Consider the following 13,697-nt stretch of genomic DNA (forward strand, 5'->3'; position numbering starts at 1 on the left):
GTGTAGGGAATGTTAGTAGGGGCCGCAAGTAAAGCAGTGCACTAGATGATTGTTAGTAAGCGATTTGGGATTCGACTGATTATAATAACGGGACTATACAGACGTAAACGTGACTAAATAAATAAATAAACCGAGATTAGATAGATATGTAGATAGATAGTTGTTAAATAAAATTAATTAATTAAACAGATAAATAAATAGATAGACAGATAGATAAATATATAGATAGAATAAATAAATTAAATAAATAAACAGATCAATAAAACAGGGTAGATAGATAGTTGTTAAATAAAATTAATTAATTAAACAGATAAATAAATAGATAGCTAGATAGCTAGATGTTAACTATAACAAATTAAATAAATAAATAATGCATTCAAGAAATATGAAATAAATATAAATAAACATGTATGCTCATTTATTCCACTTGTCTTTTGATTTTAGTGAATCTCTCTTCCACCTTTGCAGTATTTATTCCTATTTATGAATGATGGTTTTCACTGTTGGAAATGACTTTCCATTATAATGAGGTACATTTAAAGAAATGACCTCGAGCGTGTCAGACCTGTGAGCTCTCTACTGATGCCACAAACCCAATTACTGCAACTGTGGGTTTTCAACATTAAATAAAGGTTTAGTGAACAAAGTATATCAAAGACTTTGTGTATTGGGATATTCAACAAGAATATTGTTTATACAGGACCACAGGTATGTAATGTATACTGTATAACACACACACACACATGTATATATATATATATATATATATATATATATATATATATATATATATATATATATATATATATATGTGTGTGTGTGTGTGTGTGTGTGTGTATGTGTGTGTGTGTGTGTGTGTGTGTTATATTTATTCATTTATCTATGGCTCTAGTATTAACATCAGTCTCAGGTGCTTGAATTACCAGTGGACAGTGTTGATGGGGTGAGTTTTACAGTTTGAAGCCCATCACTGTGTGGAGTTTGGAGTTTAGCACACTGCACAAATAAGTGAGAATGCATGAACACATCAGGTGCTTGGACACGGACCTTTAAAGACAATTAAAATCCTTTATTTATTTACATTACTGATACAATGTTTTCGTAAAGACGTAGTGTGTTTTGGACATGCTGAGGAGAAGACGAGGTAGTTCTCATGAAAGCTGCTACAGCCACAGCGAACTCGTTCGGACAGTACCGGATGCTTGTCAAACTGGAGCAGAACTCTTTCACAAAGTCAGCAGGCAGCCAGTCATGAGGTACATCCATGACGCATGTTTCCACAAACCCATTCTTGATGTCTATCTCTAGTCCAACCTTAGTGTTCTCCACCATAAAAGATGTGCAAATGCTGAATTTTGGGGTCTTTCCATAAACCCAGTCCCAGTTCTTCAGATCAGAGGTCATCTTGTGAATGCCTGGCATTAGCACTTCTGATCCTGGATCCACTGTGAGGACAGGACTGTCAAGGTCAAAGTCTTTATTATAACGAGAAGCAATGGCGTCCATGAGGGAATCGGGTGTGAGAGTGGGGTCGTGGTCTGAGAGATTTGTAACAGGGGAAGGCACACTGGGGGTGGCGTTACTTTTAATGCCAGTGCATGAGCTTTTCAGGACTGATGAGAGGACAGAACGATCTGCAGAACACAGCAGGGTGCAGTGATGATAAGCAGCTGTCCTTCCCAGCCTGGCTGCAGTCCCGGAGATTTTATAACACCCGTTAAGTACAATGTCAAACCTCTCTGTAGCACAGACATCCAGATTGGGTCTGAGCGCCTTCAGGGCCCCGGTGACGACACCGAGGTTCTTCATGCGGTCGTATTTCTTCTTCGAGGAGAAGAAAGTCATGTTGATGTTGCCCAGATCGTGGTACACGGTTCCGCCGCCGCTCCGCCGCCTCGCCACCGGGATCCCGGTCCGCCTGAGCAGCTCCAGGTTACACTCCTGCCAGGGGTTCTGGTGCCGCCCGATCACCACAACCGGAGCGTTTCTCCATAGAAACAAGACGCTCCGCCTCTGCATGTCGACACAATCATGTATCCAGTCCTCTAAAGCCAGGTTCTGGAAAATGTCCGTGGATGAAGACTTGAGGATGAGTCCCACTTTACCGCTCTCATCAAAACACCCGTTTAAAGTGCTCACATGGCGCGCGAGCCGGTTGAGGTCACGTGTTCTGGCGGACACTCGCGATAAAGTCCTCAGAATCATTCCTGATTTATTTCGATTTATTTTATTGATTGAAAGTCTTAATTATCTGTTCCACAGATTGATATGAAAAGCGTATCTTCATAAGGTTAATATGAATTCGCTGTCTGCATGCACGCATTCAGACTGGAGTTTATCTGCTCACGGGGGCGGAGTCATGAGTTTTTACATCCGGTGTCAAACGACGTTCTTCCCGCTTCTTTTTATTTAATTATTTTTAAGCATGGAGCATGGAAAATTACTCTGAATGGAAAGTTACTATAAAGGGGAAAAACAATAAACAAAGTTTTTGAATACAAATGAATATGTATTACTACACGAATAATAATAAAACAATAAAATAATAATAAAACAGGAAACATTTCCTTTAGCATTTGGTTCACGCTTTGCATTTTTTGTTTTTTGTTTTTTTAAAAAAATATTTATATATATATATATATGTTGGGAACCATTTCATAACTTTGTGGGAACATTCTGTTTTGCTTAATAAAGTCAGTGCTGTGCCTTAAACATTTCAGGAATATTACAAACACAAAGCACACATACTAATCATAGGTAAGAAAATGGCTAAATTTGGCTGAATTATAAAAGCCAGAAGTGGTACTAAATGAAGAGTCGTTTGGGAGCCGAAAGAGCCGACTCTTATTGCTGAGCTGAGCCAAATGATCTGACTCACCAAAAACAGCTGAACTTCCCATCACTACAGATGCACACACATAAATTCAACCACTTAAAAACATCAAGGACTTTTATAAACAATTAAAAGACACAATATGAATATAATATGAATATTTATTAACAAATAACAAAATAAGTCAAACAAATATATTTACATTTTGTAAAGAAAAGACATATAGAGAGCATACAGTTGCGGTCGGTGTCACGGAAAGGTAATGGAGGCGGAAGCAAGTGCAGGTAAAGATGTTTATTAAAGGAGACAGGGAGACAAATCCAAATCGGGAAACAGAGACGTAGTCAGAAACAGGCAATGGGTCGGGTGATCGGCAAACAGGCATAAACGGGGCTAAACGGGAATCGAAGTCACGGTTACTAGAAACGGGGTCAAAACACGAAACATGAAACGAGGACTGGGAACTGGGAGCGGAAAACACCAGCGTGGTCTGAGTGAACTAAACTAACGTTAAACTAAACTGACTATCTCCAGATCTAAACTATGTATGTAACTTAATTCAGGGGTTCCCAAACTTTTCCATATGACATTAACATTTGACCGAGGCCCCCGTTTTACAAGATGTCTTTAAAACACATTAAAAATACAGACTTCTGAATATATCCCCTTTTTTTAAAAATTAATAATTACATCTTACATCTTTACATTACATTACATTAGGAATTGAGTGTGTGTGTGTGTGTGTGTGTGTGTGTGTGTGTGTGTGTGTGTGTGTGGTTGTCTGAGAGTGAGAAAGAGAAAAAATACTAGTGCTTGGTGGCTCCGACCGAATTGTTGAGGCCCCCCTGGGCAGCCCCTGGCGGCCCCCACTTTGAAAACCACTGACTTAATTAATCTATCAAGGTATGTAACTTTAACTGTCTACTAGGGATGTCACGATAGCAAAAATCTAGTAGTAGGTACCGATACCACTAAAAGTACACGAGAATCGGCATTTGTCACGACGATGCCAAGCGCTCCGAGTCTCCCGACTCTGCTGTTATCGCGAAGAGCAACTGAGAGATCAAGGACTGATGAAAGACCGTTTCTTCATTCCTGCCCCAGGATTAGCGCGTTAGCTATCCTGATATAGCTATTCAAATAAATAAAATCATCAAATAAAACTTAGAAACCATCAGGATTTACTGCATGAATGAATACACAATTTGGGCAATTTGTCACGTCCTCCTGACTCTTATACGCATCATTAACGTTAGATAAATTAGCTAGTCGGCTAGCTAGCTCCTAGTACACTATCTGATGTTATGTTCCCATCGCCATTACACATACCATTATAAAGATATTTATATAAAAAAAAAAAAACGAAACAAAAAAAAAATTATCTTCCAGACATTTTCCATCCATCCATACCGCTTCATCCTTTTCAGGGTCACGAGAAACCTGGATCCGATCCTATCCTATCCCAGGGAGCATCGGGCACAAGGCGGGGTACACCCTAGACAGGGTGCCAATCCATTGCAGGGCACAATCACATACACACTCACACCCATTCATACACTACGGACACTTTGGACATGCCAATCAGCCTACCATGCATGTCTTTGGACTGGAGGAGGAAACCGGAGTACCCAGAGGAAACCTCCGCGCGCATGCGCGCACACACACACACACACACACACACACACACACAGGGCCATGGTGGGAATCGAACCCCCAACCCCGGAGGTGTGAGGCAAACATGCTAACCACACAGTGGGAATCGAACCCCCAACCTTCAGCTGAAATAATTCCTATTGAAAACGAAGAATGACTGCAGGATGACTCGAGGATCGTAACTGATTTAACCGTCAAAACTTTTTTTTTCCTTCCAGGCAGCTGAGCTTCTTAATTCTAGCTGTGACCCGACTGTGACTTAACGAACTCGGGCAGAAATTAGACACACACCGCTACACCGAGTATGGACCTGCCGCAGGTACACCTGCTTTCAGTTGAGATTGTCCATATAACAAAACCCGTCTGTCAGCCAGAAGTGGTGTGAGCATCCGGCAGGGCTCTGGGCAATTACCCTTACACCGACACCGGCATGGAGTGGCGCATTTCTACCGGAACCGACCCAAATGTGCTTGCTCTCTGGACCATAAAGTGATAGTTTAGTTGTTCCTCCAAAACTAACATAGTCTCTTGTTAGATAGATTTTATCGGTCTGGTAGTCCTGCAAAACGAGGCAAGTTTTATGATAAATACATTTTTTTTGACCGTTTATTTTAATAAATATAAAAAAAATCTAAAAGGTGTGCATTATAGCTGACACCTTCATGAGCACCGTACAGTTGGTTTTGTGATTTTAAGTCATTCTCTTTAAAAGCTATTGAAGTTAGAAACGTGTATGCCGATGACGTTTGTAACTTTAGAGACGGTCCCTTAGTTTGCGAATATTGAACGGACAACCGAGCCAACTTCATACCATTTGGAAAGTATCAGGTTCAAGACCTTAATGAGGTGCGGTGACGCGGGGTCTGTTTTGGAACTATTGTATTATGACGTCATATAACTAATTAGTTTTATTAGTCACTGTTGACCAACAAAAGAAACCAATGGAGAACACTGTAGGTTTATTGACGGATTTGTTTTCGGCAAAGAAGATGGACTGCAAATGTCCAGCAAAAGGTAAGTTCACTCACTCTTTCTTCTTCTTTTTTTTTCTTCACAGAAACGACTTCAAACAAGAATATAAATGGGCACTATTAAGAATTAGGTGAAAGGTCAGAGCTGAGTGCTGGTTAAATTAAGTAGAGTGATCAGCTTGCATTAGAGACTCTCCTGATTTAGATAAAGCATTTTCTTATTAAATGTGTATCACTGAGGATGCAGGGGACATGTCCTCATCGCCTTCTGAACTTTTTTATTTATTTTTATTTTTTAAAAACTAGTTTATATAAAAGTTCTAGGAAGAAACTTATTCAAATGATTTGTTTAAACTCTCACTTGTGTCCTCTGTAGTAGACATTTTGTTTTCATGCATGTCCTCTGACTTTTCTTCAGCTACTCTAGTACTATACAGTACTAGAGTAGCTGTACTATACAGAGGACATCCTGGGCTTTCTAGTGATGAGTCAGGCTGAGATCATGATGAGTCAGGCTGAGATCATGATGAGTCAGGCTGAGATTCTATGAATAAGCACATTTTATGGAAAGACGAAAGATGACTAAAATATTGTATTTTTTTTATTCTTTTTTATTATTATTATTATTATTATTGTCAGGAATAATAAATTTAGTTCTGAAAGCAGTTAATTTTTTTTGTGTTAAAAAATAGTAGCCTTTTTGTGAATGTCAATAATAGTGGACACCAGGACCATCTTAATGTACTTAATGATGCCATGTTCTATACACACACACTATTCACTACAACCAGTGATCAATCTTCAGTGACAAATAAAATTTATAAATGAGGCTTGAAGATTATCCATGTGGTATATATGAAATATGCTAACTGGCTAAAGAATGCAAAGTTTGTACTTTTGATTTTGACAAATTGTATGGACACACAGTGCCCTCCACTAATACTGGCACCCTTGGAAAATATGAGCAAAGAAAGCTGTGAAAAATGTCCCTTGACTTGAAACCCACAGAAAACCTGTATGATGAACTGAAGAGGAGAGTCCACTAGCGTGGACCTCGAAATTTGAAGGATCTGGACAGATTCTGTTTGGAGGAATGCTCTCAGATCCCTTGCTATGTATATTCTCCAACCTCATCAGGTATTATAGGAGAAGACTCAGAGCTGTTATCTTGGCAAGGGAGGTTGCACAAAGTATTGACTAAAAGGGTGCCAATAATTGTTGCACATATTTAACAAAATATAGTTTTTATAAATCTGTTTTGTTTGCAAATTGTTTGATATTCATGAGAGCTGAGTATTTTTGTGAATCTTTTTAACAAAAGATCAAAAGGTTAATCAATAAAGACAGTTTTTCACAGTCTTCTTTGCTCATATTTACCAAGGGTGCCAATATTAGTGTATAATCACTGTATAAATACTATGTGTTTATTTTCAACATCCTTGCAATAACAAGCAAGAGAAACAATCCAGTATGATAATTTGGTTTTGTTTAGTTTTTTAAGTTGAATTTATTCTTGGATTAATATCACTCTACAGCCATAATCTGTTCATTTTTTATTTTCTGAGTTTGGCTGTCTTCTCAAACTAAAATGGTCCTATGGTCCACTATAGTGGACATGCTATAAAATAATAATAATAATAATAATAATAATAATAATAATAATAATGTTTTTAAACCCAAAAAAGGTAGGAAATCAAACAAAACAAAAAAAATTAGATGACCCTTTTTTCCTTGGGTCTCAGGAGGATATACATCATTCATTTATTTATAAGTAAGTATGAATTAGAAATGGAGGCTTAACACCAACTGTAGCTGTCTTTATAATAGTGAAGTAAGTCAGTCTCAGTCCTTGGTTTAGGTGATAGTAAACATCAACAAAAGTGTAAGACTGCCAAAGCGTCCATCACAGAGTGGCGAATACTCTGGAAGTCTGATTCTTTTAGCTTTTTATGTCTTTAAATTAGTGTCGCGATTGGTATCATTTTTAAACAAGCATTTTAAACCACTGTGCATGTTGTTGTACAGATACTGTGTATTATCGTTCCTAGTAATTTCTCATTTATTTTCGTCAGCAGACATGCTCTTAACTGAGACCTGTGTAGAGACACCCTGCGCCTTCACTAGAAGGCAAAGCAAGAATCCTCTGAAAATAAAGAGCATGGATGTTCTTCACGACAGACCTGAGCCCCAGGAGACGCCAGGTAAAAGGAGAAGAACAAAGACAGAAGAGAACGATTCAGAGGCACCCTGCTCCTTCAGTGGAGCAGAAAGCATGGAGAATCCTCTGAAAAGAAAGATGATGGCTTTTTCTCATGAAGGACATGTGCCTCAGACCGAGGAGACACCAGGAAAAAGGAGGAGAACAGAGACAGACGAGAAGGATGTGAACAGAGAAAAAACTGAGAATGATTCTGAGGCATCCTACTCCTTTGCTGGGAGACAAAGCAAGGTGAAGCCTCGGAAAAGAAAAAGGATGGCTGTTTCTCATGAGGAACCTGAGCTCCGTCCAGTGGAGACACCAGGAAAAAGGAGGAGAACAGAGACAGAAGAGAACTATGAGAAGTCAGAAAAGACGGAGAAAGATTCAGAGTCATCCTACTCCTTCGCTAGAACTCAAAGCAAGACGAATCCTCTTACAGAAGAGAACCAGGAAAAGACAGGAACACAGCCTGTTAGAAGAATCAACCCTTTTCGAGAAGGTCTGTCCATAGTCACACCTTTTATATTACTAACATTTTAGATTCATAATAGCTGTTACCTGTGGATATATCACAGAGCGAAAAAAAAAAAATATATATATATATATATATATATATATATATATATATATATATATATATATATATATATATTATGTATATATCATATTTTATTTTATGTATATATATACTTAATATATATAATATATAATAAATATACATATATATTAAAATATTGTGTATATACATATATAATGTGTGTGTGTGTATATATATATATATATATTTATTATTAGTGTGTGTGCGTGTATTTATATGTATATATATATATATACACACACACACACATTATATATGTATATACACAATATTTTAATATATATGTATATATATTATATATTATATATATTAAGTATATATAATACTTAATATATATATAATACTTATAATACTATTATATATATTGAGTATATATAAGTATATATATATATATATATATATATATATATATATATATAGATAGATATTTTATGTATATAGCAAAGTTTCATGGACGCTACCTTTTGGGAGAGCTGCTGGGACAAGGAGGCTTCGGTGCCGTCTACGCAGGCATTAGGAAATCCGATGGGCAGAAGGTGAATATCAGCACATATACAGTTAAATGTCACCGCTGAACACAATACAAGACCTGTAGAGCGTTTTAATGAGTGTACCAATGATACAATCATGTATCATGTATCAAATGTTGTCTGTCTTTTATCCAAACAGACCGTATGTATGTAGCTATTACACCTAAAAGCTACAATAAGTAACCAGAAATGATTGTACACATTTGAACGATGAACCTGATAGTTAAATACTTAATAAAATGACAACAAAGACAACAATTGCATTAAATACAATACCAATCAACAACTTAATTGATTTATCCTTAAAGGAAAATGCCACCCTGAAACACCTTAAATCTGGGTTTGGTGTTAATTTGTTTGTTGGTGTTGTATTTTCATGATTCTGTGAGAAGGTAGTGGTTGTCTGCTGCCCTGACGTCACAGGGAGACATTGCTAGCACAGTTACAATGGAATTAAAAAATATATATTAAAGGCTCGTGTTTTCTAGGTAATAATTTCTGGGTATTAAATCAAGTCCTACATTTAGACAGTATATGAATTCGGATTATCGCCCCTTTTCATACTCTCCTCTCGGCTTCTGGATGGTAGAATTTTCCCGTGCCACACACCATACACCGGCCGTGTGTGTTGGCGGCCCCGCAGCCATGCACTCTCCAGCTGTCCAAAACATTGGGGGTGCTGAAGCGGAGCTGTCTCTTCAGCACCCCAGCAGCAGTCACGGGAAGAACAATCTTTGTTTCTTGTGCGCCGGCCACCGGCCTGTCGCCACGATTCGTATCAGCGAACTATAAATGAAAACTGTACCGAGGTTCGCTTAATAGCAGTGTAAACTAACGCCCTGTTTCTGTGTTGCAGGTGGCTGTTAAAATTGCGTTCAAGCAAGAAGACGAACCGTTTACCACTCTGGTAAGTAAACTTAATTTACTTAAGTTTAGTGGTTAGTGGTTAGCACCGTCAGTGTTGGGGTTTTGATTCCCGAGACACTGCCCTGTGTGTGCGGAGTTTGCATGTTCTCCCCGTGCTGCGGGGGTTTCCTCCGGGTACTTCGGTTTCCTCCCCCAGTCCAAAGACATGCATGATATGCTGATTGGTGTGTCCGTATTGTATGAATGGGTGTTTGAATGTGTATGTGTATGTGATTGTGCCCTGCGATGGATTGGCACTCTGGGTGTACCCCGCCTTGTGCCCTGCGATGGATTGGTACCCTGGGTGTACCCCGTCTTGTGCCCCATGCTCCCTGGGATAGGCTCCAGGTAGGATAAGCGTTATAGAAGATAGATGGATGGATGGATGGATGGATATTCCAGATGAAAAACACTTTCTGGACCAAAACAGTGAAAGTGGCAAAACTTGATTAAAAAACAAGACATAGATTTGATAGAAATGCATGTGAGGTAAATGTTGAGCTATTCAAAATGCGTGCATTGAAAAAGGATTCAAAACTACCACATACAGGCCAGAGAGCCGTGTGGAAGTAAAACGTAAAATCACATACTCTTCAATCCAATACTAAACATGTCTGTTCTGTTTTTAGCCTGGTGAAACACGTAGACTCCCTCTTGAGGTGGCGCTAATGGAGCTCGTGTGCAAGCCGCCTCGCTGTCCACATGTGATAGAACTGCTGGAATGGTTCGAGACGCCCACATTCTTCATCTTGGTTCTGGAGCGGCCCGACCGCTGCGTTAATCTCTACAAATACTGTAGCTCTCTAAGTGATTCAGTGTCTGAATCTCAGGTGAAAACTATCATGGAGCAAATAATTTGGGCTGCAATTCACTGCAGTAAACGGGGTGTGATCCATCGAGACATCAAGGAAGAAAACATTCTCATCAACCCCAAGACCCTTGAAGTGAAGCTGATCGATTTCGGTTGCGGTGCGCTGCTTAACGACAGCCACAACATACCATTTGCAGGTGATTGCGCCTGTGAGATGAGTAGATTTGATGTGAATTTGGTGGTGGATCATTTTTGTGATCTTACTGACCGACGATACTCTTTCTCTGTCTTTCATTCAGGCACTACACTTTTCCTTCCACCTGAACTGATCGTTAAAGGAGAGTACGAGGCGGAATCTGTCACCGTCTGGGGTCTTGGCATACTCATTTACAGCCTGTTATGTGGACAAGAGCCTATTTATGATCATCACAATATTGGTGAAGGTGACTTGTACATACCCAGTGAGCTGTCTGAAGGTGAGAAAATACAGAAGCTTTACATGCAAACCTGTACACAAAGCTTAGCAAAATAGATAGAGTTATACTTATTTTAAAAACTAGGTGAAGTCACAGTTACTAATTTTCTGTTTTAAGCAATTACATTACTGCACACACAGCTTCCTGCAAACTGATAAACTGGTGCCTACAATGCGATCCTGAAAGAAGACCAAGCCTGCAGGAAGTCATCTCAGATGACTGGTTCACAACACCAGAAGAGGCCTAAATACATTACAATACATTGCATTTATGGCACGCCCTTATCCAGAGCGACTTACATTTATCTCATATTATAACATATCTCATTTTTATCTTATCACACATATCTCATTTTTTTAAAAATACAACTGAGCAGTTGAGGGCCTCGCTCAGTTGTAGCCCAGTTCACATCCCAGCACCGCCAAGCTGCTGCTGCTTGGATTTGAACTGAGCTACAACTTCCCACTTCCCATGTAAACTCACTTTGTCTAGTGCACATGGATTGTACTGAATACTGAGTTCTACACCACCAGTAAAAACATATCGCTGTACCATACTACAGTTTTAAATATCTCAATATTTATGATTGTATCTGTACCTTTTGCTTGAACACATTCCTTACAGAAGAAAAAAACAAAACAAAACATGGAAACAAAAAGCAGCCAGGGATTTCCCAGGTCGGTGAGAATTTCCTCAATGTGTGCTGTAAAACTTTCAAACAAAGTCATAAAAGATGCAAGTCATGAATTTGTAACCACACTTGACTTAAAAATTTAGGCTCTCCAACAACCATAACAGTTGGGCTGCTGAGCTCTGCTCCTTCTCCTTAAAAGGACGGTTGCAATTCACCTTGCAGGCAGCAGAGGCCTCTATAGATTGCTTTTAAATCTAACCGGGAAAAAAAAACAGGCAAAAATAATCCTGTGATGCAGTAAAACTACACAAAAGACAATCTGAGAACATTTTCCATTTTGATTTACACAAATACACTTAAGAACATTTTATTATAACATAAAATATATAGATAGACGATACATAATAGACGACAGCTTGGTTTACAGTAAAAATAAAATAGCAAGTCAAAATATCATATATCTTATTAGATTATCATGTGTTTCTAGTCTTGTTCAACTGGCAGAAATGTTTTATTACAATTTCAATTAAAAAAGAAGCTAAATGAAACCAATAGTACATTAGAATTTCAGGCTTTGGCTGAGGAAAAAAGGTCTTTCAGGCACTGAAGTCTTTATAAGACAGCATTCATTTACCATATGCATCATGGCCAGTGGCACACATTATTTTGGTTTTATGACAGAGTAATGCAAATATCCAAATCTAGACTAGACAAGAGTCAACCTAACAGTGTGAGTGTTAGTAACTGAGTGTTGGTGACAGTGCTCTGATTAATACATCATCCAATGTCAATGTACAAACAATAATTAAAAGATAATATGCACCAAGACATATATAAATATATATATATTTTAAATACAACCTATTAACTATTCTTCACTAGTGCATATTCATCCTTGGATAAAGTTGTTATAAGATCTCTTGCAATATGTCTAATAAATCCAATTGAGTTGTATTTTGTGCTATTCATCCAAAATGTATTTCGTGTATATATATATATATATATATATATATTTAAAAATAAATAAATAAATAATTGTATGAGTTGCCTTGTGAGAATTTGTTTCATCAGTCTGCAGTGAAGTGATTAGTGCCATGAAGAAGTGCATATATCAGCGATTGCTCCAACTTCAGTCTTTTGTAATTATTTCCCTTTGTTATTGTACTGGACCGCAGAGATGACCATTGCTGCAATCTCATAAAAAAAAACCCCAAAGACTAAAAAAGCAACATGAAAATCGAAATGGATTTTTAAAAAGAGAAAATGGGACACTTTTATATACAGTGATTAGTGCCACAGTCTCAGCCTCACATGTCCTGCTCATGGAGTATCTGATAACGTTTGTACACTTTTCTGGCCACAAGCTTCAGAAGCTTTAAGGTTGCAAACTAAGTGCCTCTCGACACTTTCATACACACTCAGCACCCATTTTTATAAGGAGGACCTATACACCTGAACATTCATGCAGTTATCTAATCAGCCAATCATGTAGCAGCAGCGTAATGCATGAAATCATGCAGATACAGGTCAAGAGCTTCAGTTAATGTTTACATCAAATATGTGTGATCTCTGTAACTTTAATCATTGTTGCTTCCAGTATTTCAGAAACAGCTGACTGCCTGGGATTTACACACACAGCAGTCTCTAGTGTTTACAATACTCAATACTCAATACTCAAACCAGCCTGTCTGGTACCAACGACCATTCCACGATCAAAGTCACAGAGATCACACTTTTTCTTCATTTTGATGTTTGATGTGAACATGAACTGAAGCTCTTGACTTGTATCTGCATAATTTAGTGCATTGTGCTGCTGCCACATGATTGGCTGATTAGATAACTGCATGAATTGGCAGCTGTACAAGTATTCCTAATAAAGTTGATGGTGAGGGTATATTCACTTCCATGTGAAATCCCACAGCATCCCATCTTTATGAGGTTATTAAAAAGTTTTGTTTGAAGTAGTTAGTGGCGAGTAAACCAAGACAGGTTTTAGTGGGTAACCCTTAGTTACCCTGAGCTTCCAGTAAGAATGCCCTCATACCCTAAACAACTTAGGATATGAAATACACCCTATGAAGTTTG

At 38.2% G+C, this 13,697-nt stretch overlaps 2 protein-coding genes across 3 annotated transcripts; one reads left to right on the top strand and one right to left on the bottom strand.

Moving 5' to 3' along the window:
- Positions 1-1,048: 1,048 nt before the first annotated feature.
- On the bottom strand, positions 1,049-2,363 carry lipt1 (lipoyltransferase 1). The gene has a single exon (XM_017456899.2). The coding sequence runs from the start codon at positions 2,203-2,205 to the stop codon at positions 1,078-1,080; it is 1,128 nt and encodes a 375-aa protein (XP_017312388.1). The 5' UTR covers positions 2,206-2,363; the 3' UTR covers positions 1,049-1,077.
- Positions 2,364-4,857: 2,494 nt separating this feature from the next.
- LOC108258516 (serine/threonine-protein kinase pim-2-like) lies at positions 4,858-12,582 on the top strand. Of its 2 annotated transcripts, none has more exons than XM_017457202.2 (7): positions 4,858-5,500; positions 7,530-8,156; positions 8,697-8,791; positions 9,642-9,692; positions 10,321-10,699; positions 10,802-10,978; positions 11,119-12,582. In XM_017457202.2, exons 1-7 carry the CDS (start codon positions 5,428-5,430, stop codon positions 11,223-11,225), a joined length of 1,509 nt encoding a protein of 502 aa, XP_017312691.1. In that variant the 5' UTR covers positions 4,858-5,427; the 3' UTR covers positions 11,226-12,582. The 2 variants fall into 2 exon arrangements, with proteins under 2 accessions (XP_017312691.1, XP_017312692.1); XM_017457203.2 differs by having other exon boundaries at positions 7,533-8,156.
- The last annotated feature ends 1,115 nt before the right edge of the window (positions 12,583-13,697 follow it).

Source organism: Ictalurus punctatus, chromosome 26, assembly GCF_001660625.3.
Source record: "Ictalurus punctatus breed USDA103 chromosome 26, Coco_2.0, whole genome shotgun sequence".
Classification (NCBI taxonomy): Eukaryota; Metazoa; Chordata; class Actinopteri; order Siluriformes; family Ictaluridae; genus Ictalurus; species Ictalurus punctatus.

What these genes read in the sequence shown, in the direction of transcription:
- lipt1 (XM_017456899.2), bottom strand. Translation starts at nt 2,205, where the DNA reads ATGATTCTGAGGACTTTATCGCGAGTGTCCGCCAGAACACGTGACCTC.
- LOC108258516 (XM_017457202.2), top strand. Translation starts at nt 5,428, where the DNA reads ATGGAGAACACTGTAGGTTTATTGACGGATTTGTTTTCGGCAAAGAAG. An exon ending in GGAAATCCGATGGGCAGAAG is followed by an intron (nt 8,792 to 9,641) that starts GTGAATATCAGC and finishes TCTGTGTTGCAG; the next exon opens with GTGGCTGTTAAAATTGCGTT. An exon ending in CCACAACATACCATTTGCAG is followed by an intron (nt 10,700 to 10,801) that starts GTGATTGCGCCT and finishes TCTTTCATTCAG; the next exon opens with GCACTACACTTTTCCTTCCA.